The sequence below is a fragment of the Carassius auratus genome, chromosome 6 (genome assembly GCF_003368295.1).
Source record: "Carassius auratus strain Wakin chromosome 6, ASM336829v1, whole genome shotgun sequence".
In the NCBI taxonomy this organism is placed as follows: Eukaryota; Metazoa; Chordata; class Actinopteri; order Cypriniformes; family Cyprinidae; genus Carassius; species Carassius auratus.
The window spans coordinates 24,403,206-24,427,471 of NC_039248.1; the positions used below are offsets into that span (position 1 = coordinate 24,403,206).

Sequence of the window (24,266 nt, forward strand, 5' to 3'; positions counted from 1 at the left end):
ACCGGCTTGTTGCTGGAAACATGCAGCATCATGTTTGCTTGGGACAGCTTGTTGGACAGGGTTTCTCTACCAGTTTTTTTATATATGCATATAATATATGTATAAACTATCTTGTAGCTTAAAAAGAAGAGCACTGCATGTGCATATTCCCAGAGAATGTGTGAAAAAAATTTGCTTTGCATAAATGCATCTGTCTAATGCATAAATGTAAAATGTGAATAAAAGTAAAACCATAATTAAAAATAAATAAATAATTAAAACTAATTGTTAAAATATGAAAACAATATACATATATATATATATATATATATATATATATATATATATATATATATATATATATATATATATATATATATATATATATATATATATATATATATAATTAAAAAATAAAATACAAACAAATTGACCTGTTTGTCAGGTTATTTTTCAGCTGACTGATGGTCACACAGTGACATTTTTGTCCCTGTCATCCCTGTGAGTTCTGACAGGTGTGTGTCCATATGTGCTGTGTGTGTGTGTGTGTGTGTGTGTGTGGACCTCCCTCGTGCTATTTATTGGGTCGGGCAGCTGCGGCTTCATACAAGATCTCTGTTTAGCGCCTCAAACTCATTAGCACACGTTACCAGATATACACTTTCACACACACACACACAAGCACACACTCATGCTTGCATGGCATTGTGTGTATTGCATATCCATTCTAGAAAAATGTCCTTTATTTAAAATGCTAGTGTGTTGGTACTCAAACCATGTTGTTTTAATATGAAAACATACAGTGTTATGAAGCTCAGTGTGCATGAGCTGTGCTGTGTGTGTTGCATCAGGTCTAACGCTGTCGTGTGTGTGTGTGTGTGTGTGTGTGTGTGTTCCTGCAGAGGTCTGTGGCTGTAGTGGGTGTGTGCGTCTCAATGCCAGTGGATATGCAGCCACATCAGGGGCTGTGCCACTACAACAACACCGCCAACCAGCCGAGCCGAGGGTACGATCACTCACATTACCCACAATCCCACACTCAAACACATCTGATTCCTATCAACCGTCCTCCACATGAACGCACAGGTAGAGCAAAAACAGTCAAAAAACAAACAAAACCGGTTCAGTGTGAAACACAAACTAATTTGATTTCTGTTACAAAAATGATGCTTTTGCTGGAATTATGCACAGGTTTCCAAAACTAGGGTTTGTAAGTTGATGAAAAGTTAACAATCGCTTCAATCAAAAAAATTAAACTTTGCATGAATTATTTTAAGACAAAAGCAAATAAATGTAATAATATTGATTTATTTGAATGATTAATTATAGAATATATTATTAAAATATAATAGTATATTTAATATATTATTTGTTGTTTAATGTGGACATTAACAATGTCAGAGACCATATGAATGAGGCGTTAAACTTGAATTATTGAAATATTAACCTAAAATCTCAGGTGTAATTCAAATAAAAGTTTTGGTTTTAGACAGTTCAAACATTTGGGAATCCATGGGTTAATATATTAAGTGAACAAAAAAAATGTTTTGGCTCAAAATGAAATTAGCCAATCAGGAAAAAAAAATTTTAAATATAAATTATTACTTTTTTTTAAGAAATTACAACACCGTTGCTTATTATTTTGATTCATATTTATTAATTATTTTGATTTATTTATGGTATTTTTCAAGGTAGTTGTCAAGTATAACTATTTTTAACTCATTCTAATTGATTGTTTTATAACTTTATTAGAAACTGCTTTGCAATTACAAGAATTATAGTTTGACTTTATTAGATTAGAAATATTAAATCTAGTAGTTTTCTAGCCATCATGCCGGGGTTAATTTAGTCTCTTTTGAGGTAATGATGTTTATTAATGATGAGGTCAGATCCTGTCTCTGGCTCCGCCTCCTGCTGAATGCCACCCATGTTGAGCCTCTCTCTCTCTCTCTCTCTCTCTGAGCTTCTCTGTGTCCCTCGGCCGTTTTCTCTCTCACAGCTGCTTATTACTGGTCAGAAAGCAGAAACTCTCCGCATGACTGACCAAACCAGACTCAGGTTTCCTTAGAGAGACAGAATTGAATTTAGTACAACTACTTTATTCAGTCGTAAAATCCAAAAAACAGTCAGATCATAATAGAATAGTCTTTTACAAAAACGTCAAGCAATCTTTACAAGACAGAGAGAGAGAGAGAGAGAGAGATTAGTGTGAGGAGATTAAAGTGCTGGAACACACACACACACACACACACCCAGGGTTCAGAGGAATTACAGAGACCACGGTCACCGAACACCACAGACAGAGACAGAAGAGATGAGATGGGAAGGTGAAGAAAGAGGAAAGTGGAGGAATGTTGGGGATTCCCAGTGATGTGCTTCTAGTCTTTCCTGATGGTACTCTGAAGAAAAGCTGAAGGAAGTGGCGCCTCCTGGTGGCTCTATGCAGGAATCACAATAAACCCTCACTAATGTTCTCCACTTTATCTAGTACCAAGTCAATCATCTTTAGTACTTGTGCTCATAAAGTGAAACTCAAATATATTATGTATGAATGTATATGTCTGCTTTATTATATTACATTTACATTTAATCATTTAGCACACGCTTTTATATTATATTATATAATGATTATATTACTATAATTTATTTATATTTTACATTTTACATTTAAATATGCATATACATATTAATACTTTTTAATTTAAATGATAGAGATATAGATGTTTTTTATAAAATATATATTGTATCCATTTATTTATGTATGCATTAGATCTATTTCTATATTTACTTCTGTAAATGTATACAAAAAAATACATTTACATATAATTTTTCTTCTGCTCTTTTTATATACCCTAAATTTTAATATAAAATAGGCATGTTTATATATATATATATATGTATGTATGTATGTATATATAATAATTATTCAATATTGATTTTTAAATAATTAACTTAGTGTTAGTAAATTAATAATTACATAATAATAATTAATGTATATATAAGTATATATATATATATATATATATATATATATATATGTCTGTGTGTGTGTGTGTGTGTGTGTGTGTGTCTGTGTCTGTGTGTGTGTGTGTGTTAAAACTATTACATTTTCTTCTACTCTCTGGAAGTACTTTCCTGTGTGTATGTGTGTGTGTGTGTGTGTGTGTGTGTGTGTGTGTGTGTGTTTACAGTGTGTGTGTGTGTGTGTGTGTGTGTGCGCACGTGGATAAATGCAAAGCACTAATTCTGGGTGCGGTTTATAATACTTGGTTACATGTCACTAAATGCATGCATTTATTTTTATTAATATATTTTATTTTGTATAAATAACAATGAATTGAAGTATGTGGATATGTATCATTTTTAAAAACTATTCTCTGTATAATAACTAATAGTGCATGTGTTTGTGTGTGCAGACTGGCTCGTTCAGTGCGATCGCTCTACAGCGACAACAGCAGAGAGATGTTTAACCCCTCAGTGACCGCAGGAGCCTGTATGGACCCTTACATGCGGCCGCCGCACGGCATGATGGGACACCGCGGGATGCCTCCGCCAGACAGTGAGCACTCGTCGTTATCATTCACTCATCAGACGCAGATGAGGAGTCTCACATCAACCGAGTCTGAAGAAATTAAGTGTGTGTTAAATTAGAACAATAAGCCCCAAAAGCCGTGCCTAAAACCTCCTATAGCTGTTATAAATTCACTGTAAACCACGGCTTCACGAGGCTTATCGCTTTCATAAAACGGTTATTTCATAAATGTAGCAAGGTTTCACAAAATAAAACAGAGCAAATAAAGTGTAATGATATTAATAAAAACAGTATTCTTCCAAAAAACAAGGTAGCTCCTCAGAATCTGTTGTGGTTGCAGCAAAGTGGTTGCCGAGCAACACACAAATGTAAACAAAAGTGATCGTTACTTTGTATCATCATTTACAACAGCTTTAAACATGGCTCAACCAATCAGAATGAAGGACTATCCACTTAATAAATTGATTTATTGATTTTCCTTGTTGGTTTTTTTATTGTTTTTAGTCAAACTTCTCCTAGTTTTAGTCTAGATTTAGTCGACTAAAGCCCGGTTTCACAGGATTTGTCCATAGCTCAATTAGGATATTTAAGTAGCTTTAATAAATATGCCATGGATAAAAACATTACTAGTGTGCATCTTTAGACAAAACAATGAATCTGACATATTTTAAGATCACTAAGTGCGAGTTTCTTTCAGTTGAAATAGCCCAAATGCATTTTAGTCTAGGACTAGTCTTGAGTCTTGTCTATGACACCGGAGTTTAAGTCAAATATTTTAATATAGTTTTAATCAATAACAACTTGATTTTTTAGCAACAAGATTATTATTAATTAAACATACAGCATTATTCATGTTGTCAGCAAATTTTAACTTTAGTCAGATTTTTGTTTAGTCAAGTGTAAGTCATCAAAGCATTTTTGTCAGGTTTTAGTAAAATTTAAGTCATGCTGTATGGTGATTAAACTGATCAAAATAATTTTCGTAAAGATTGTTGTATTTCGGGTATTGCACTTTCACCAGTAAACACAAGTTAATGTGGGACTTATTTAGCAAACTGATTTATTATAGGCTTTTTATTATATAAATTAAAATACCAAAGACTTATATTCTCTTTCTACTTTATGAATAGGGACAGGTATCGTTTACATTTTATCGATACCGATACCGATACCGATTATTGACCTTAATGTCGTCTCGTCTTAGTCACGGGAAAAAAGCTTCTCAATATTTTTCGCCATAGTTTTTGTTACCGAAATTTACACTAGTGTTAAAAGCAATAACAGTGTTGTTGTTGTTGTTTTAGGCGCCCCCTACTGTTCCCAGAGCATGATGGGATCTCATCACAACCTCACACAAAACCAGCTTGGATCTGAACACATGGGATCCAGAGACGGTGAGGCGACAAACTCCATCACAATAAACCTTTCACTCGACGACTTCAACATGATCCGAGCCGTTTAGCTTTTCTAAAACATCACTTGATTTCAGGAGAAATGTTTATAAATCTGTTTCAGTGTCACAGGATCCTTCAGCAATCATTAGGAATTACATTACATTTTATTTTATATTAAAATGGAAAACTTATTTTTTTTTTACAGTTGTAATAATATTTCAAAATATTGGTGTTTTTTTCTTTACAATATTTTGATCAAATAAATTTAGCATTGATGCGCAGAAAATTATTTATTTCAAAATCATTAATAATTGTAATGTTTACAAACTTTTGGCAGGTACATTAATAATAATAATTATTATATTAATACCTTATTATATTATATTGTTATCATGATTATTAAATGCTGCTTTTTACAGGACAATTGTATTTATTATTACTATATAAGATATATCTTTTAATGTGCTTAAATATATATTTTTTATAATAAGTGATGGGGCGTGGTCAGATTTTCCCGCTTTTTTGTCTCCAGCTGATCACATGCCTGATAAATATACTATTTTTTAATTGTTATTTTATGTCAGTTCATAATAAATGAACTCCCAAACAGGGATCCCTTAAAATATTAGGTTGATATATGAATAATTTAACAACACATTTGCTTGATTCTCTAATGTGGATTAATTCTCATGTGACAGCAATTAAATAATAAAATATTTCATCAAATAATTTTATTTTCTATTGTAATTTTTTATATATTTATTTAAATTATTAGCTTTTCATCAGCGTACAAACCCTGCATTAAAGTTATTATAATTATTCTTATTTTATATATATATTTTTTTTTTTTATTATCTTTTACTCAACTCACATTCCAATTCTGAGTTCAAATTTCAAATGTTTATTTATTTTTTTATTTTACATTTTAATGGTTCATTTCATCCAAACTAAAATTCGAAAAATGTTTTTGAGTTTAATTTTGGTTGTCTATCCATTTTAATTTTTATATTTTTATGATTTAATTAATAATGAGTTTCACCAATCCTGATTGGAAAACCCTGATCTAAATGTTTAATATTCTAAATAAGTTTGATACATATTCTTTAGCCCGTTATTAATTCATGTGCATTCAAAATACACTGACTATCTTAATCTTAAATGCAATAAATTGCTCCGTGTCAGCTGAAGGTATCTGATGCATGCTAATGAACTGAACCTCACTCTAAAGTGCTTTAAAATCATGAAGAAATGTTCAATGTCTATCCGATCTCTCTCTCTCTCAGCGTCTTGTTTCTCGACGCCTCGCTCCATGCTGAAGCTGAGTAAGAAGCGTGCTCTGTCCATCTCTCCTCTGTCTGATGCCAGTGTGGACCTGCAGACGGTCATCCGCACCTCTCCCAACTCTCTGGTGGCGTTTGTGAACTCTCGCTGCGGGCCGAACGCTGCCGGCTCATACGGGCATCTGTCTTTGGGCAACATGAGGTGGACATTCATCATGCACACTCAGATATCCCCAGGGTTTACACCTTTCAAAATTACATACTTTTACATACAGACTCAAATTTTCTGATCATCGGACCGTATTTAAAACACATGGTTCCTACAAAACTATTTTCATTTTTTTATTTGTTACATGTAACCCTAGAGCACAAAACCTGAATGAACACACACTTCTGGTTGGATCAAACTTATTTTTGTATGTTCTGTTTTCAGTCCGTCGCTGGGTTTCTCCAGCTCCATGAACTACTCGTGCAGAGCGCAGGGGAACATGTACGGCCCTCTCGCTGCATCATGCCCCAGACTCCACGCTCCGGCCAAACACACACACGTGAGTCCACACACACCTGCAGCATCATTTATATATTATTATAGTTTTTATTAATATTTTAAATTGGCAGTGGCTATTTGCATTAAGAGTTAACAGCAATAGATGCTGTTTACAATAAGTGAGAATTGCAATTATCTGCATCGTAATAGTAACGTTTTGAGTGTTAATTATCATTTTAATTCAGATTAATAAATGGATGCATTGGGACAATAAAGCCCTCCCTTCATCCACCCAAAAAAAAAAAACCCAAAGAAGATAAAGAAAACTCTAAATTGTGGGTTTGAACTCTTAGGCTAACTTTTTATTTAAATGTTAGTTTTAGTTTTAGACTTTATTCATTGTATTTCCAGTTAGTGCTTGTAATTGTGTTATGTGCTTTTGTCATTTTTATTAGTTTTATTATTCTACTTTTTAGGTTTGATTTCATTTTTAGTTCAGTTTTTTTCTAGTTAGTAACTTTAGAGCTTAATCTTAAACTAAATTGCAATTGTTAAAAGTTTCTTTTTAAAATCCTATTTAGGTTTGATATATGTTTATTTCATATTTATATTTTTTCTCCCAGTTATTTTATATATACATATATATATATATATTACTATATAGGTTTGATTTCTTTTTTTTCTTTTTTTACTTTGAATTTATTTATTTAGCCATTTAGTTATTTATTTTGTAAAAAAAAAATCTAAAATATTTATTCTTTTAATTAACTTAAAATTTGCAATTTTATGTGGTTTGACTTTTTTAACATTACTATTTATGTTTGATTTTATTTTATTTTATTTAGCAATTTTATCTTTTTTTTTGTTACTAATTTAAGTGCATCATCTTAATTTAAATGAAAATTAGAACTAAGTTTTTCATCTAATACTTATTTTATTTTACCCTTATTTCAATTAACAAAATGTTGTAATAGTTTTAGTTTTAGTTAATAAACACCGCGCTGTGTGTCTCCAGCTGAAGACAGAGCCGGCTCTGGGCAGCATCAACATCAAGAGTCTGGAGGAGCATTCGGAGGGAGACGTGGCCAGTCCATCCTCCACTGGGACACAGGTGAACTTCAGAACAGTGTTTAACGCACAACTGTGTTGCACATGCTTCTGTTGTCCTGACACGAGCTCCTGCGCTGGTTTCTGCAGGATCCTCTTCTGGGTTTACTGGAGGGCAGAGATGATCTGGATAAGGAGGAGAAACCTGAACCAGAAGCCATTTACGAGACAAACTGCCACTGGGAGAGCTGCAGCAAAGAGTTCGACACTCAGGAGCAACTCGTGCATGTGAGAGAGAGAGAGAGAGAGAGAGAGAGAGAGAGAGAGACAGAGTGTGTGTGTGAGCGAGAGAGAGAGAGGGAGAGTGAGAGAGGGAGAGTGTGTGTGTGAGCGAGAGAGAGAGAGAGAGAGAGAGAAAGAGAGAGTGAGTGAGAGAGAGAGAGAGAGAGAGAGTGTGTGTGTGTGAGCGAGAGAGAGAGAGAGAGAGAGAGAGAGAGTGTGTGAGCGAGTGAGAGAGAGGGAGAGTGAGAGAGAGAGAGAGAGGGAGAGAGAGTGTGTGTGTGAGCGAGAGAGAGAGAGAGTGAGAGAGAGTGTCATTTACTCACCGGCATGAGATTTCAAACCTGTACGCTTTTATTTTGTTTCACAAAAATGAAGTCAAAAATATGAAAAAAAATAAAAAGGTAAATGAAATAAAGCTGAAATAAAATATAAATATTAGATAAAAAAAAATTTAACTTGTAAAATGTAAATAAAAATGAATTAATACGTTTAAAGGCAAGTACTAAAAGACAAACTAAAATTACATTGAAAACTGAAAACATAAAAATAAAAGCTAATATAAAATGTATCATGTATAATATAAAAATGTATCTAAAATATAATAATAAATACAAATATGAAAAGCTAATAAAATGGTGAGCATGTAACAAACTTACTAAAATTAAATTAAATCGAAAACTGAAAATATAAAAATACAAACTAATTCAGAATATTAATAAATACTATAATTTTAAACAGAAATAAAATAAAGTTAAACAGAACATACATACACACACACACACACACACACACACACACATATATATATATATATATATATATCCCCTAAGAATGACAGAAGCACATAACAAATGTACAAAATTACTAAAATTAATTAAATAAATGAAAATATAAAAATAAAAGCTAATTCAAAATATCAATAAATACTATAACAGTAAACTGAAATTAAAAAAATAGAAATATGTTTTTTTTTTAAAGCTAATAAAATTATAAGAGCACATAACAAAATGACTAGAACTTAAACTAAAATCGAAAACAGAAAAAAAGCCAATACAAAATATTAATAAATACTATAATACAAGCTGGAATAACACTGGTACCAACAGCTTTGTTCCTCCATCGAGCATCTGTTGTCTGTCGTCCTAATCTGCTTCTCCTCTGATTCTCTGTGCAGCACATCAATAACGAGCACATCCACGGAGAGAAGAAGGAGTTCGTGTGTCACTGGACGGACTGTTCTCGAGAGCAGCGGCCCTTTAAAGCCCAGTACATGCTGGTGGTGCACATGCGCAGACACACGGGAGAGAAACCTCACAAGTGCACTGTGAGTACTCGCTCTGACGCTCGGTGTGGGAACGCTCTTGAAAACACTGATGTGACGCAGATGTTTCTGTTTGTGCGTCTCAGTTCGAAGGCTGTAATAAAGCGTACTCACGTCTGGAGAACCTGAAGACTCATCTGCGCTCGCACACCGGAGAGAAACCCTATGTGTGTGAACACGAGGGCTGCAACAAGGCTTTCTCCAATGCATCCGACCGTGCAAAGCATCAGAACCGAACACACTCCAACGAGGTAAACTCATGCACTAAATAAAACTAGAAATAAAATATGCATACACATATGAGACCCTGGAGCAAAAAAACCTGGCATAAGAGTAATTTTTTAAAATTGAGATATATGCATCATCTGAAGCCGAAATCCTCTTTCCATTGATGTGTGGTTTGTTAGAAGAACAATATTTGTCTGTGATACAACTATTTGAAAATCTGGAATCTGAGGGAGCAAAAAAATCTAAATTTTGAGAAAATTGCCTTTAAAGTTGTTCAAATTAATTATTAATCAAAAATTAAGTAATTTGTTAATATCTTCATGCAACATGATCTTTACTTAATATCCTGCATTCAATGATTATAAAATAAAATAGCTTATTTAATGTCAAAGGTGAAAAACGGACTAAAACATAATAAAACACTGTACAAACACTGCAATTTATTATTGCATTAAATTATTATTTAAAAAAGGCAGATTATTTTTTCTCAAAGAAATTAAATCTATGACTAAAACAAAATTTTTTACAAAAATAATTTATTAAATATTGAATGCAATTATTTTGAAAAACATTGCAATTGAATGATCTTCTTTCTGTTTGAATGAATTGGTTGAATGAATGACTAAATGAATCATTTAAAGAGTTGTTTGCCGCCACCTACTGGTTGAGTGATTTTATATAAAAAACATGATTGCATTTTATTTTCAAAATTTCTTATTTGTATGTTTTTTTACAGCAACACATTTTTTAGTTAATTGTTATTTCTACCTCTTTCTAGTCACAGAGCACTTTATTTTGAGAGATGCACTGATTGCAAACTAAAAATGTACAAACACTGAATGCAATTTATGATTCCATTAATTAACTATAAAATAAAATAGCTTATTTATTGTCAAAGGACAAAATCTATGGCTAAAAACAAAAAAACTATTTATTATTGCACTATTATAAAAATGTGCATGTTTTTCTTTTGCTTATTGTTTTTAATAACGTACATGCGGTTCAATACAATCTTTCAATTAGTTGCACTACTATTTTTTATTATTACTATATATTGTTTTAAATATCTCTTTATCCAATAAATATTATTATTATTTTATTTTTTATTTTGCTATACATACAAATACAGAAAAAAGTTTTAAAAGCACTTCTAAACAGCATTTTTGTTTTATTTCTGTGTATAACACTTTTTTTCATTATATAAATACAGCAGCAAAATGTACCAGAATACATTTAATGTAGTCTAACCTGACACTCTGTATTGAATTAAGTCACCACATGACCTGAAAAAAGCTATAAGCCTGTAGTAAACAATGCATAAATGTAGCTTTGTTTCCAAACATTTGGCTACAGTTGCAGATTACATGCCAACCAGGCTCTCCTGTTTCTGGCCTTTAGAAACCGTACGTGTGTAAGATCCCAGGCTGTACGAAGCGCTACACTGACCCGAGCTCTCTGAGGAAGCACGTGAAGACGGTGCACGGACCCGAGGCTCACATCACTAAAAAGCACCGCGGAGACACCGGACCACGTCCTCCAGGTCTGACCAGTGCAGGACAGAGCTCTGAACTTCTGATAGAAAAAGAGGAGAGAAGCAGAGAGGACTGCAAATTACTCGCTCCAGAAACCACACTGGTAAGACAAGCTTGGCCCTCTTTTTCTCTTGGCTATCCATTGTAACACATAGCTGTGTGAATAGTAACTACAATATGTCTTGAATCATTTCTAGAAATCCCAGCCAAGTCCTGGCGGCCAGTCATCTTGTAGTAGCGAACGTTCTCCACTAGGGAGCGCTAACAATAATGACAGCGGAGTGGAGATGAACCTCAATGCGGCGGGGAGTCTGGAGGACCTGACCACACAAGAGGAGAACACCGGGAACACCGGCGGGCCCGAGTCGAGTGGAATGTGCATGTCCGTTCAGGCCTTGAAGAGGTTGGAGAACCTGAAGATCGACAAACTGAAACAAATTCGCCGGTCAACACCACCTGGGCGGAGCGCAGGGAATAAACTGCAGGCTCTCCCAGGTGAAAGATCTTTATCTTTGTTTGCAATCAGTGTCAATCTGGTGAATTCATTTTGTTGACATGCTATTTTGATTTCAATTTTCTGCCGTTTGTATAATTCTCATACGAACTTCCTCCTCTGCACCTTTCAACAACAGGAGAGATGATGGGCATGTGTGCTCCTTCACCCTTGCTCTCCAACCGGCGTGTAATGGAGCTTTCTGCCCCGGATGTAGCCGGAGTTAGTGGAATGGGAATACCCTGCCCCCCAAACGACCGGCGGGGCAGTGGCACCAGCAGCCTCAGCTCTGCCTACACAGTGAGCCGCCGTTCATCTTTGGTCTCGCCCTACCTATCAAGCAGGCGCTCCAGCGACGTGTCCCAAGTGGGTCACTGCCAGTCCGTAATGGGGACCGATGTTCCCAGCGACCCACTGTCTCCTCAGAACAGCCAAAGGGGCGGATCATGCCAGAACCCCGGGGGGTTGCCAGGTCTACCGAGTCTGACTCCTGCGCAGCAGTATAGTCTGAAAGCTAAATATGCAGCAGCAACAGGCGGCCCACCACCAACCCCGTTACCCAACATGGACCAACCTGGCAACCCTGGAAGATTCCTGAGGGAATGCCGTGGCCAGCCTCTTCCTCTGTTTCTGCAGCAAGGTGGCACGAGGAGGCACAGTGCTAATGCCGAATATGGCACTGGAGTGATTTATCCACATCAGGCACCTGGGAACAACACGAGGCGCGCCAGCGATCCAGTACGCTCTGGTGCGGACACACAGGGTTTACCCAAGGTGCAACGCTTTAACAGCTTAAGCAATGTGTCCCTTATGAGTCGCCGCAATGCACTGCAACAGTGCGGATCTGATGGCCCTCTCAACAGGCACATGTACTCGCCTCGTCCACCAAGCATCACTGAAAATGTCATGATGGAGGCCATGGCCATAGATCCTCATGGGACTGCTGATGGCAGAGAGCAAGGCAACATGATCCGAGGTGGAGACCGAGGCTTTATGGGCTACCAGCAACCTCCCCACCACCCTCACAATGCAAGTCAAATGTCTCCCGGACAAGAAGGACTTAGTTGTATGGATCAAGTCTACCAGTCTCCAATGCAAGGTCAATACCAGCATGAGGAGATCTGTGCCACTGGGATAATGGGTCAATCTGACATTGCAAACAATCTTCTACAGCAAGCTGAGTTCGGCATGAGCAACTGTCAGCTTAGCCCCTCCGGTCCACATTATCCCAGCCAGGGTGTTGGATCAGGACCCTGGGGTCAGACCAACCAGCTCCACAGCCCTCAGACCGATATCCAGTACCAGTGTGCAGGCATGCAAGGACAACACTACCCTCAACAGGGTGTGTACAACCCTACATCTGACCCTGGACATCAAAGAGTTACTGTAAAACCAGAGCAGTTCCATTCATCCATAGGAGGGTCCAGTTCTTGCCAGAACACTAAACCATTACACCAGCATCGGCATGATGTGAATATGCAGGCGTATCCACCGCAGTCACGTCAAGGCATCATGGGTAGGTCCTCCAATGCAAACTGTGACTTCCGTCACGGCCAGATGGGAACACAAGTCAGTCTTCCACAGCAGAGCCAAGTCGGATCGTTCCCGAGTGGTGGAGGGATCAATCTTGCACTAACAGAGAGCCGTAGGTCGCAGACGCCAATGCATCAAATGAAGGAAATGATGGTGAGGAATTATGTGCAGTCCCAGCAAGCGCTCCTTTGGGAACAGCAACAAGAGCAAACGGATGGTCTCTCTGGGAAGCCCGATGGCATTGAAATGGGAGGACATCAGCAAGCTAACCAGAATCTTTATCCTGGAAACTCCTACCAGGGCTACCCGAATCAGAATTTGATGAGCCCACAGCAAAATCGAGTTCCAGGTTCCATCAAGGAGAATACCGCTGGGATGCAGGGACCCTGCTACGGGCCAGATATGGTGCCACGACCACCTCAGGGACGAAAGCCTCTGAGTCGCCAAAACAGCCTATCCCAGCAAACAAGTGGAGCTTACCTGGGCAGCCCGACTCACCTGAGCCCGGTCCACTCCACCGCCAGTCCCAGAAGAGGAGTCCGTCTCCCACCAGTTCAACAACAGCAGCAGAATTCGGAAAACTTCACCAATAACAACAACAACCCCATGTACTACTCAGGCCAGATACACATGCACCATGACATTGAGAAGACTCCGGATGGACCATGCCTGGCCCAGCAGCACCTGACAGGGATAGACCCTACTACCAAGCCCACCTCGATGGCCTACTCAGACCCTGCACCCATGTCCAACGCCTTAGAAAACCTGGACTTGGAGAACGCTCAGATTGACTTTACTTCCATCATTGATGACCAAGAACCTTCATCTTACAGTCCAGTAAATCCACCTCTGGGTCACCACCAGTGCTCCTCTCAGACCTCCTCTCGTCTCACCACACCCCAAACCTCCATCACCCTTCCAAGTGGCCTTTCCAATATGGCAGTCGGGGACATGACCTCGATGTTGACGTCCCTTGCTGGGGAGAACAAGTATTTGAACACATTGTCTTAAAGAGTTCATACATATAATTGGGCCAAAGTGAGCATGTAGACTCAACACTAAAGTTTCCTCTGGACGTCCCTTTCTTGCGTAAGGTACTAACGGTTCTGCTGGAGTTCTTCATGGGATCTCAGAGATCTTGCATAATAGTTTTGTAATTGTGTAAAATATGATTGCTGAACATTACCACAGAGGCCTAATGACTATTAGTGAAGGGGCATTCCGGTCACTACTGTGAGACTGTTTACGATCGAAATCTTGTTTAAAATGTAAATATGAGCTTTGGACTGTAAATGGTCGCAAGATAGTATAAAGAAAATCTCCTTTTTGATACATATACAGACTTGGACTGGCACAAAAGCCACGTGAACTCTACATAAGAAGACTGAAATACTAAGTGAGCGAACATGTTAAGGAAGCTGGTAGGCAAGTTCTCTAGAAGTATTGGTAAAGACAGGACTCAAGTGCCTTGAACCGTTGTGGCCTCTTTGATTCCTCACAGGTACGACATGTTGGAGAAAACTCGACAGATGAGACACATGGACAGTCAGATAGAAACACTGATAGATATATAAGCTCAGTATGAAGCCCAAAGTATATGAACACTTAATGTATGAGTACAGTAGAAATGCATAGCCTTTCAAAGTATACTCTACGTTATAGTGCACAAAAACACAGCTGGCTGGCACAGTTTCATGTTTGCCGATGTCTGTGCTATTTCTCTACTGAAGTTATGAGCAATAAAAACAAAAGTCTTTGTTCTCTATTAAACTAGCAGGTGTCTATATTCTTGTTGCATCTCCAGTAGTTTGTCGTTCTATCACGTTTTTTTTTTCTTGTACCCTAATGTCGCCACCTTGTGGACTGACTAATTAGTGCAAGAAAGGTGTTTTCTCAAGCTGAGGGTAAAGAGTACATGCATATACTTTGGGCTTAGGAGAAAGTGTGTTCTCACTAAAATGCATTGTTAACTAATAATGGCAGATTACAAACAGTATTTTGAAGCCTTGTTAACTATCTCTAGGTCTATACAGGAGCCTTTGAGTCATAATATTAATTCAGAGTTCTAGTGTTTGTTTTCTGATTATTTGACTAGTTTGCTTTCAGACAGCTATGTTAAAGGGTAATGGCACTGAGTGGTTTGTGTAAGGTTTCTTTTAATCTACGCTGCGCTATGTAACCCAAGCTAGCATGCATATGCATTGCACTGACAACAGCACTGAGCTGAGGAAAAGTGATGAATTTTAATTAAAGGTTCCATATAGTGTGAAAGGTACATAAAGTGCAGGTATTTTATTTGTTGGTTTTAAGTCCTCTGGTATTTCAAGACTCTGTATATGTTGTGCCTAACTCGTTTTAAGTATCATTTTATCATTTAAGTGTTATCAAGGGCTGCAACCCTTTCAATATCCCAGTGTTTCCACTTTCTGTGGCATACCAAAGACGACCTGCACTGAGACGAGTCCACACTAGATATTTGCTAGACATCATTTTCATAGACAGCTAGACGTCATGTGCTTCCATACTGCTGCAAAAATGTAACAATGTTCTTTTTATCATTTCCTTTTTTTTAAAGAAAAAAAAAAACATTTTGTGGTTTTTGCATTTCTGTTTGTTTTTGTCAAGTTCACTCAAACCTTTTTTTGCAGGCAAAAGTTCATAAAGTAGTAAGATTTATATTTGCATTTATCTCATCTATTTACAAGGAAGTGATATTTTTGCATACCGTTTTCTACATTTTTGTACAAAAGTACTATATTATACCAGTTTATAAATAAACAGAGCCTGTGATGGAAGAAAATTGTGTGCTGTATTGTGTTGCTTTGTGCATATCCATATCCATTGTCATTGTTATTTTTATTTTAGTAACATTTAGATACTATTATAATTTTAGTGTTTATTTATAGATTTTTTTTGTTTTCATTTTAATTTTAGTTGATCGACCCTTTGGTTCTTATGCTCCGGGGTCACATATGAAAATGAGAAATGTTTAAACTAGCTGAAATAAGTTTAATTTAATTTCAGTTTATTTTATTTCAATTAACTCAAGTTTTTTTATGTTTTTAGTTTTAGTTAACTATAATAACCCTGATCCATTTACTAATCTTAATAGAAAAAAGGAGGCAACCGCATGATCCATCTGAGTGCTTTTTTAATGCTTTAACCTTGCCGCCTTTCTTTTTTTCAGCTAGAAACACGTCAAATGTCCTCTAGATGGCATCAAAACTACAGCTCCTGGTCTTTGTGAGGTCTTGAAAGCCACACACAGGGTTTATGTTACACTGGCATATTAGATCCCTCCTCCTTTAGTTACAAAGAGAACATTTTTGCTCACTAATACCAAAATCTCAAAGCTAATCCTCTCCATACTTGCCCTTTCGCTGATTATAAGATCAAAAGAAAGATTTCCCTGCACTACATATCAGTGTGTGTGTTTGAGTCTATAATGCTGTGGCTCCCGGTCCCTGGTACCCTGATTCGGCCCCACGGATATGTTACTTTGTGCGGCATGAGTCCAATGAAGACCTGCCCTCGAAATCACCATCGCCAACTCCGCTGACTCAATTCTCCCTGTCTCCCATCTGTTATAACTGACTGATCATCTCTGCTTCTTCCTATCACTCTGTACTTTGCTTCCATCCTTGTTTTTGTGAATTGACCACCATCAGCCATCTCTCATCTCACACTATCCCTCCTTCATCATTAGTGGTTTTTGCTCAGGCAAGGATCCCTTTACTTTTGCTCATATTTAGGGTAACCTCAAGTATTGAAGCCATCCCACACTGTTTGTGCTACGAACATGAATGATTCCTCTAAGTGCTGTCTTTTTTCTTTTTTTTACTAAAAAAATTTAGTTTGCTATTTTTTACCATTTTAATTCATTAAACAAAAATAAATGATGTTTATTTTGTGATGCATATAAATTTTGAAACCCCAATCAGTGCAAAACCTTACTGCCACATGCACAATTCTCATTGAACAAATGCATAGGAAATGTACTAGTTGTTCTATAATTAACATGTTCCAGAATATAGCATTCTGTTGATTTCTAAAGAAAGAGTGTTTAACAGAGCTCAGATCTACAGCCCGACTTAAGCCACAATCTACTGAGCTGAGGTTGCTGATACAAATGGAAATGGCAAAATAAGCGCTGAGGTTTTCACATGCAAAGACGTGAAACCAGCATAATGACTTTTCTTTTCTTGGTTCGCCATTCAAGTCGAGGCTTTTTATTCTCTTTGTCACAAAGGTTGGCATATAATTAACTCCTGTTTAATATGCTGTTAAGGAAGACTCCTCCCTTTGCTCTCTGTCTGAACCCCTGCCAAACTCGTGCGTGCTGGAAACCCTATGGGACACCCCACCCTTGGGCGTCCCTCAGTGAGTACAGAGGTGTTTGAAACTCTTTGGTGCCCAGATTCTTGCACTTACTGACTGGTTTTAGGCTTATTGAACACAGCAAACTGAACTCTTTGTCTGCACATAAAAAAACAATGGTACCTCATTTATAACGTTCATCTAAAAACACTTTCTTATTATCATCTGCAGGGGCAGAGGTGAAGTGGTGAATGAGGTTTTTCTTTGTTGTCCTTCTTTACTCCTCTCATCTAAGATCCCCAGCAGGGTGTAGGTTTATGACCCATTCCATCTCCTTTCCTCTCCTGGACAAAAGGACTGTGACCTCTCATCCCTTCTCCTTTTCTTTGGCTTTCTCCACCTGAAACCCTCTATTTTATGCCTCTGAAAAGACAAATGTCCATTAGAAACAACAAACACAAGCTTAGCATTTTGCCTTTTGAATGCTAAAAATTACCATCGTTCATACATTGTTAATACCTTGTAACATCAATATGGTAATCATTCTGCTCCTCAATGGAAATTAAAGCGCTATTGCCTTCTGATATTATTACTGTAGCTTACCAATGCAGTATTTTTATAAGGTGTTATAAACAAACAGTTGACATCTTAACTACAAAACATTAAACATAGCTTAGCAATTTGATAAATGCTTTTAAAATACACAGGATTCACTATATATATATATATATATATATATATATATATATATATATATATATATATACACACACACACACACACACACACACACACACAAAGGTAGCTAATCATTATGTTTCTCGATGGAAATTATTGCAGCCTGTTACATTTTGATATCAGTTTTATCGACAGCATTTTGTAAAGTTGTATACACAACACGTTGAAATCGCTTACTGAAAAAAACCTGGTATAAAAGAAAGTTCGAATGGCGGGTAAGTCTTGCAACGTAATTTACGGCGTTTATGTTAAGCAAAATATCCAAGTAAACTATACAAACCATTTTCTTTTAAATCTCGGTCATCCTGTGGAAATATTTAGTGTTGTGGGTTTTCTTGTAATGTCTGTAAGATGCTTTTTTCCATACAAAAAGGAGAAACCCGCCCGCTGTTATAAAAACAACGATTAAGATAAAGTTTCCCCTCAGAATCCGTTGCCGCGCTTTTTTTTTTCTGGCGCGAGACAAGACATAGCATAATCAAGACAACATGAATATAATCGATAGTTTTCAAAGAGCAGAAAATATTATAATCTATCACAGATGGCGTATTACTTCAGATCAGTGTATTAGCCTACTGCATGACAACAAAATTAGATTAATAATAATAATGATTTACAAGAGTAAGATTGTCATTAAATAGAAAACAGAATTACTTAACCATTAACATCGTTTAAAGCAGAAAAAGTCATTTGGAAGCGCTTAGGGATCAAGGTCCACCCTATTGCGCGGCATTATCATGACATTGCGCGTTCATGCGTGTGAATGCCAAGGTAGGGGTCCGGGAACGGTGTGTTTGAGTTTTTCTGATGTTTTCTTTTTCATTTGCTAAACAGATTAAAGTTCAATTACTCACACAAAAGAGGTGACAATACAAAACTTCCTACAGAGATCAACGGGAGAACAGGCTGAAGGGGAAGCGGGAACAGGTGCGATCCATTCATTAACTAATATTTTTAAAAGCTAATGCATTACGTGTAGTCTCATTGCGATTACAAATATACCTGCAAACCTAAATAATCTGAGTATGATGGCGCTTCTTAAATGCAAAAACAATTGAGTCAAGCCGCCTTTATTTAGGCTATAGCATAGCGCTTTACAGCGTCAACAGGTAATTCAAGAGGACAATAACAAAGAGTAATCTTTCCAGCTGAAGTCAATTCATTGGCGATTCAGTGATGTCATCACCATCATCATACAGTCCAGCTCTCTTCAAGCGTCCCCAACTCATTAAGCAAGCCAAAGGAATCAATGCTGCAGTCCTCAACACGAGCATCACATTTTCATTAAACTACATGCATATGGCCTATCTTTAATCTGAAAGTTTTTCGCACGCACACTAGCCAGTTATATCCTATTAGGAGCAATACATTGCATGCCTAATTTTTAAGTAGCCCATGCATAACAGTTTATGACTATACAAATATCACGCACAAGCAAAATTATCTCTTTAATAAAAAAAAGCAACTCCGCCTTAGGAAATCACACACTTTTAAGTGCGCAAATTCTTCTTTCTTCGAGCACACTTCGCAGTTTGGGCTGACACCAGACCTGCCTCCGATGACATCACCAGAGCCGCTCCTGCTGATCGCGACGCGCGTTTGAGCGCTGCTGCAGAGCGACGCGGAGCGACGTTTATCCGCCGATCCGTCCTCGCGTTCACCGGGCAAACACGGACACGACATGGCAGAGAGGAGCCGAGGAAAGCGGAGGAAACAGGCGAACCCGCGGAGAAACCGAGGTCAGTGTGTGAACGGATCAGCTCAGTCCTGCGCTCTTTTAATCTGCTAGAAAAGAAAGCACGTCAGCACTTCCTAAACTATTATTCCACGAGTATTATATAGCTTTAGTTGAATGCATTAATTATTATTTTGCTCTGAATGTCGGCTTTGAAATTTGCAGAACTTGCGGTCAGCTTTGCATCATTTCTGCAGTCCTCAGCATCACATTTTCATTGAGTTTTACAACATTCAGCTGTACTTTATGTGTTGCACTTCCTCACATCCTCGTGTCTTATAACCGATGGACAGATAATTGTTTCGATTTGTATTTGCCAATAAAATGAATCGTTCTCTATAAACTAAATAAAAAAAATGCCTAAATCGTTTAAATAAGTAGAACTGTGAGTTTATCTTGCTTTAATATTATAGAATAGTATTAAGAAGATTACAGCTGATTTTAAAATTAATGTGACTGGCTTTAATTATTGTTAGCATTGTTAACTTATGCATTATAATAATACATGCAATACTATAATTTGTAATCACAATTCAAATCCACACTCAGTTTTTGTTTAGGCTAATGGTATTTTTTTTCTAAAATTCACTGCAGTTCTGATAGCGTTGTCTTTCAAAAAGGGATAAAAGTAAGCTAATTAAAACACTTGTTTCATTAAAATGTGTATTCAAATTTCAATTAACTTTAAGTTGCATTTAAATTTAAGCTGTGCAGCCATTTCTATTATTTTGCATTTACATTTGAGTAGTTTTAACACCTCACTCGATAAGACTAAATGAACTGAATGGTTTTCTTGAAGAAAAGTTGCTCCGTTGGGCCTTAAAGAGTTTCATCTCGAGCTCTGAGCCTCTTCTCGTGGTCTCAAATATTCACTTGTTTTATACGTATACCCCACAAAAGTCACACTCAACAAACTAATTAGTTTCACATTTCACATTTGTTTATAGATTGTGTGTAGATATACCCATGAACGCAAGACGAGCTCAAAGCCGAGACAGTCGTTCCCGGCGCTATCCCGAGGTCTGATACAGTAGTGGTTCAGAAGAAGTGTGAAAGGGCTTTGCTGGACCATCTGAGTGATCGTTATACACGATTGAAGATGATTTGTTTGACTTGCATGCAGGACGGTGTGTATTTGAGTGCATGTATGTGTGGTTAGAGAGCTTCCTCTTTTGGATGCGACAAAAGTGTCATTTTTGTCAACCTCGCACCCGTGTGTGATGGCCAGAGCTAACGGGCAGAAGCCCTCTGTGTCACCTCTCGCACAAACACACTGTGTTAGGAGATGTGAGACGTGACCCTACCAATAATAACCTTGCTTCCTTAATTCCTCTGTCAGTCGCTGATACGTGAAAGTAACATGAAGTGGTACGCTTTGGAGCCTTTTTATTCCAGTTTACAAGATGATCAGAGCAAATAAGTCGTTTAAATATGCTTATAAAGCGTCATCTTATCAGTCAAATGCTGCTGTATTTTTTCTTTTCTCCATGTTTGAGTCTTAAATGTTTGAATCAGCTGTTTTTTAATGGATGTCAGCGACTGGTTGCACTCTTTATTGGCTCCATGGGACTTTTCCATTGTACAAAAGTTTCTTTGTAGTTAAAAAAAAAAGGTTCCTTAGATTATTTGCACTATTTTTTAGGATCTTTTTGGGGAACCATTGGTCTTTTATGTGATTGCTGAAGAAACCCACTTAGAAACCGTGCAATCTTAGAAGTAATTCATTAGATTTATATGAGACTCTAGAAACTGGAAAAGTTAGCTCAGTAAATGCTAGTTGGTCAGACTATTTCTTAAGACACAGACTAGAGTCCTAGTAGTCATCCACAATACTGACTGGCCACATCTTCAACATATCCGATGATTTAACAGTTCTTTTTTGTCAAATGTTTAATTTGTAAAGTGTTCAATGCAATGACATTTACAGGTTAAAGTGTGACGTAAAAGTCTGTGGAGGTTTTGGGGGTCACTGTAAAATGACACGATGCACTGTCAAAAAATGTTGAAAAACATTGAGCAATGACATGCAAGAAGTTGTAGTTAATGCAGCCTTACACTGTGTCTCCCTCTCGGTTCTTTAACAAAAATAAGTGTATGTGAGTGTGAGTGTGTGTGTGTGTGTGTGTGTGTGTGTGTGTGTAGGTGCATATGCAGAACAGATGATTGTGAGGAAAAAACACAATCGCAACAAACACAGTGAGAGTTTGCTGACGCATTCGTTGCTTGTTTCATGGCTCAACAGCACATTTCTCAACTATTAAGTGTTAAACAGTGCAGATTCAGATTAATGATCATCTGTATGTGCACGTGTGTGTGTGTGTGTGTGTGTAGTGGACAGTGGGATAGTATAGCTAGCAGGTAACGTTCTCAGAACCGACAAACATAAATCTCAAAGTTATGAAAAAATGCTCATGCAGTGACGTTAATATAATTTTTGTTCAAATGATCTGCTTTAATTGTTCTCAAAGCGTTAGCACAAACCATTTTTTATACCTCGTTCACGGAACGTTTTAATGAAACTTTTCAGGTGGACGTCCGTTCACTTAACATTTTCCAAATGTTACTGTTTGTTTTCAGAATGTTCAGATCATTCAAAAGTAACATTCTCAAAATGTAACAGAATGATACAATGATGTCAAAAGATACAATGGAATGTTCGTCTAATGTTCACATGATACACTTTTAATAAACTAAATACATTTTTTATAATGTTAGAAAAATGTTTTTAGAGCATATGTTTGATAAATGGGCAATTGTATCTGTCCAAAACATTTTCCGTTCTTTAGTTTTGTGTTTAGCTGGTGTCGCTCTCATCTGAGCAGCTCCAGAAACGCTTCGCAGAATGAGCTTGAGATCCACAGATGTTGTTCAGTCCGAGAACATCATCCTCAGTAGCGAGAGGAATGTCTTCTCTACGGAGGATTTAGTGACGTGCCGTCGATTCCAGGGTGGCGTCCGCATCTCTCTCGTTTGTCACAACTCCAGCCAAGTTTGTGATTGGATGATATCAGATTTCAGACATCTTAATGCAAGATGTCAACGTCGCATCTTTGTTATCTGCGATTACGGATGGTCTTTGACCTTGGGTCTTGACGTAGTGCTGCAGTTACAGCTCATTTCCTTGCCTATTGTCTCTCTGCGTGTGTTTTCTCTCTCTCTCTTTCTCTCTTATTGCTTCTTTGTGTTTTCTTTTTTCAAGTGCCAATTTATTTAAACTCTTTTTTTTTCTTCATTCGCCTTCATTGATTTCCAAACCCCAGCCTTTGTAGGCAGCTGGGGTCCAGCTGTGTGTGTGTGTGCTGTCGTGTGTGTGTGTGTGTGTCTCTGGCACAGTCTTGTCACAGTGGGCAGAATGCGAGAGAAAAACGACAGAGAGAGAGAGAGAGAGAGAGAGTAAGAAAAAGTCGCTTGTCATTTTGGACAACAGAAGAGAACTGGGCAAGAAATCAGAGAGATCTGAGCGAGAGCGAGACAGCGAGGAGTCCAGGCTCCAAGGTTTATTAGTGGTGCTCCCCAAACGAGAGAACTGAGGCGTCAGGCGCAGCAGGAGAGAGAACGAGGAGGAATAAAAGAAAGAAACAGAGATTGGGACAGTTAAAGTGGCGCAGGAGCTGTGTGTGTTCACCGTCAGATCGCTGACCAAATCAGAACACTGTACAACTCTATATATCACAATATAGTTATTTCTGCTGAGAATGTCATTAAAAATTGTGATATATTTTAAACCTTTAGTGGCTAAGACGATAAAATGTCTCAAGAGAGTGTGCAAGATAAATTAGGACCAAAAGTCATTTTAACACTGTGTTAATGCATACATCACAATATAGTTATTTCTGCTCAAATGTGTTCTATTTCAAACTTAACTGTAAAAGTGGCTGAGAATATATGCTTTTCAAATTGTGAGATTGCAGACTAAGTTTGTGATTTTAATGCTGTGTAATATCGCAATATAATTATTTCTGCTGGACATTTTATTTTAAGAAATGACATTTGTTTTAACATTTTAGAGATTGAGACTGTTTAAGTGGCTCAGAAGATGTGTGAGATAGTTGACTAAATTAATTAGGAGCAAAATATCAGTCATTTTAACACTGTTTTACTATAGTTATTTCTGCTGAAAATTTGATTTAAAAAAATGCGTTGCATTTTAAAGTGTTTCAGAAGATGTGTCTCATTGCATGATTGTATCAAAATATAAGTTATTTTATTTCCGTATAATAGCTGAAAATCTGATTGCATTCATGAATTTGGCAGATACTGTTATTCAAAACAAAAAACATAATATCAAAAATATTAATATTTAAAACATGCATTCATTTTTAAAGTCTTATGCTTTTGTATGTTATATAAAAAAATCCAAGTGCACTT

The 24,266-nt window shown here is 37.1% G+C and overlaps 2 protein-coding genes across 2 annotated transcripts in view; both read left to right on the forward strand.

Moving 5' to 3' along the window:
• Positions 1-885: 885 nt before the first annotated feature.
• Positions 886-15,897, forward strand: LOC113102911 (zinc finger protein GLI1-like). Its single transcript, XM_026265877.1, has 12 exons — positions 886-985; positions 3,396-3,538; positions 4,816-4,905; positions 6,189-6,387; positions 6,619-6,733; positions 7,688-7,783; positions 7,870-8,007; positions 9,176-9,325; positions 9,409-9,573; positions 10,949-11,185; positions 11,280-11,577; positions 11,715-15,897. The coding sequence occupies exons 1-12, from the start codon at positions 915-917 to the stop codon at positions 14,117-14,119; spliced, it is 4,107 nt and encodes a 1,368-aa protein (XP_026121662.1). The 5' UTR covers positions 886-914; the 3' UTR covers positions 14,120-15,897.
• A 3,205-nt stretch (positions 15,898-19,102) lies between these two features.
• The window catches only part of LOC113102921 (zinc finger E-box-binding homeobox 1-like), a 32,286-nt gene continuing 27,122 nt past the window's right edge, over positions 19,103-24,266 (forward strand). The window contains exon 1 of the mRNA XM_026265886.1: positions 19,103-19,902. Within this exon, the coding sequence (XP_026121671.1) occupies positions 19,845-19,902 (58 nt within the window). The 5' untranslated portion in view covers positions 19,103-19,844. The remainder of the gene's footprint in view (positions 19,903-24,266) is intronic.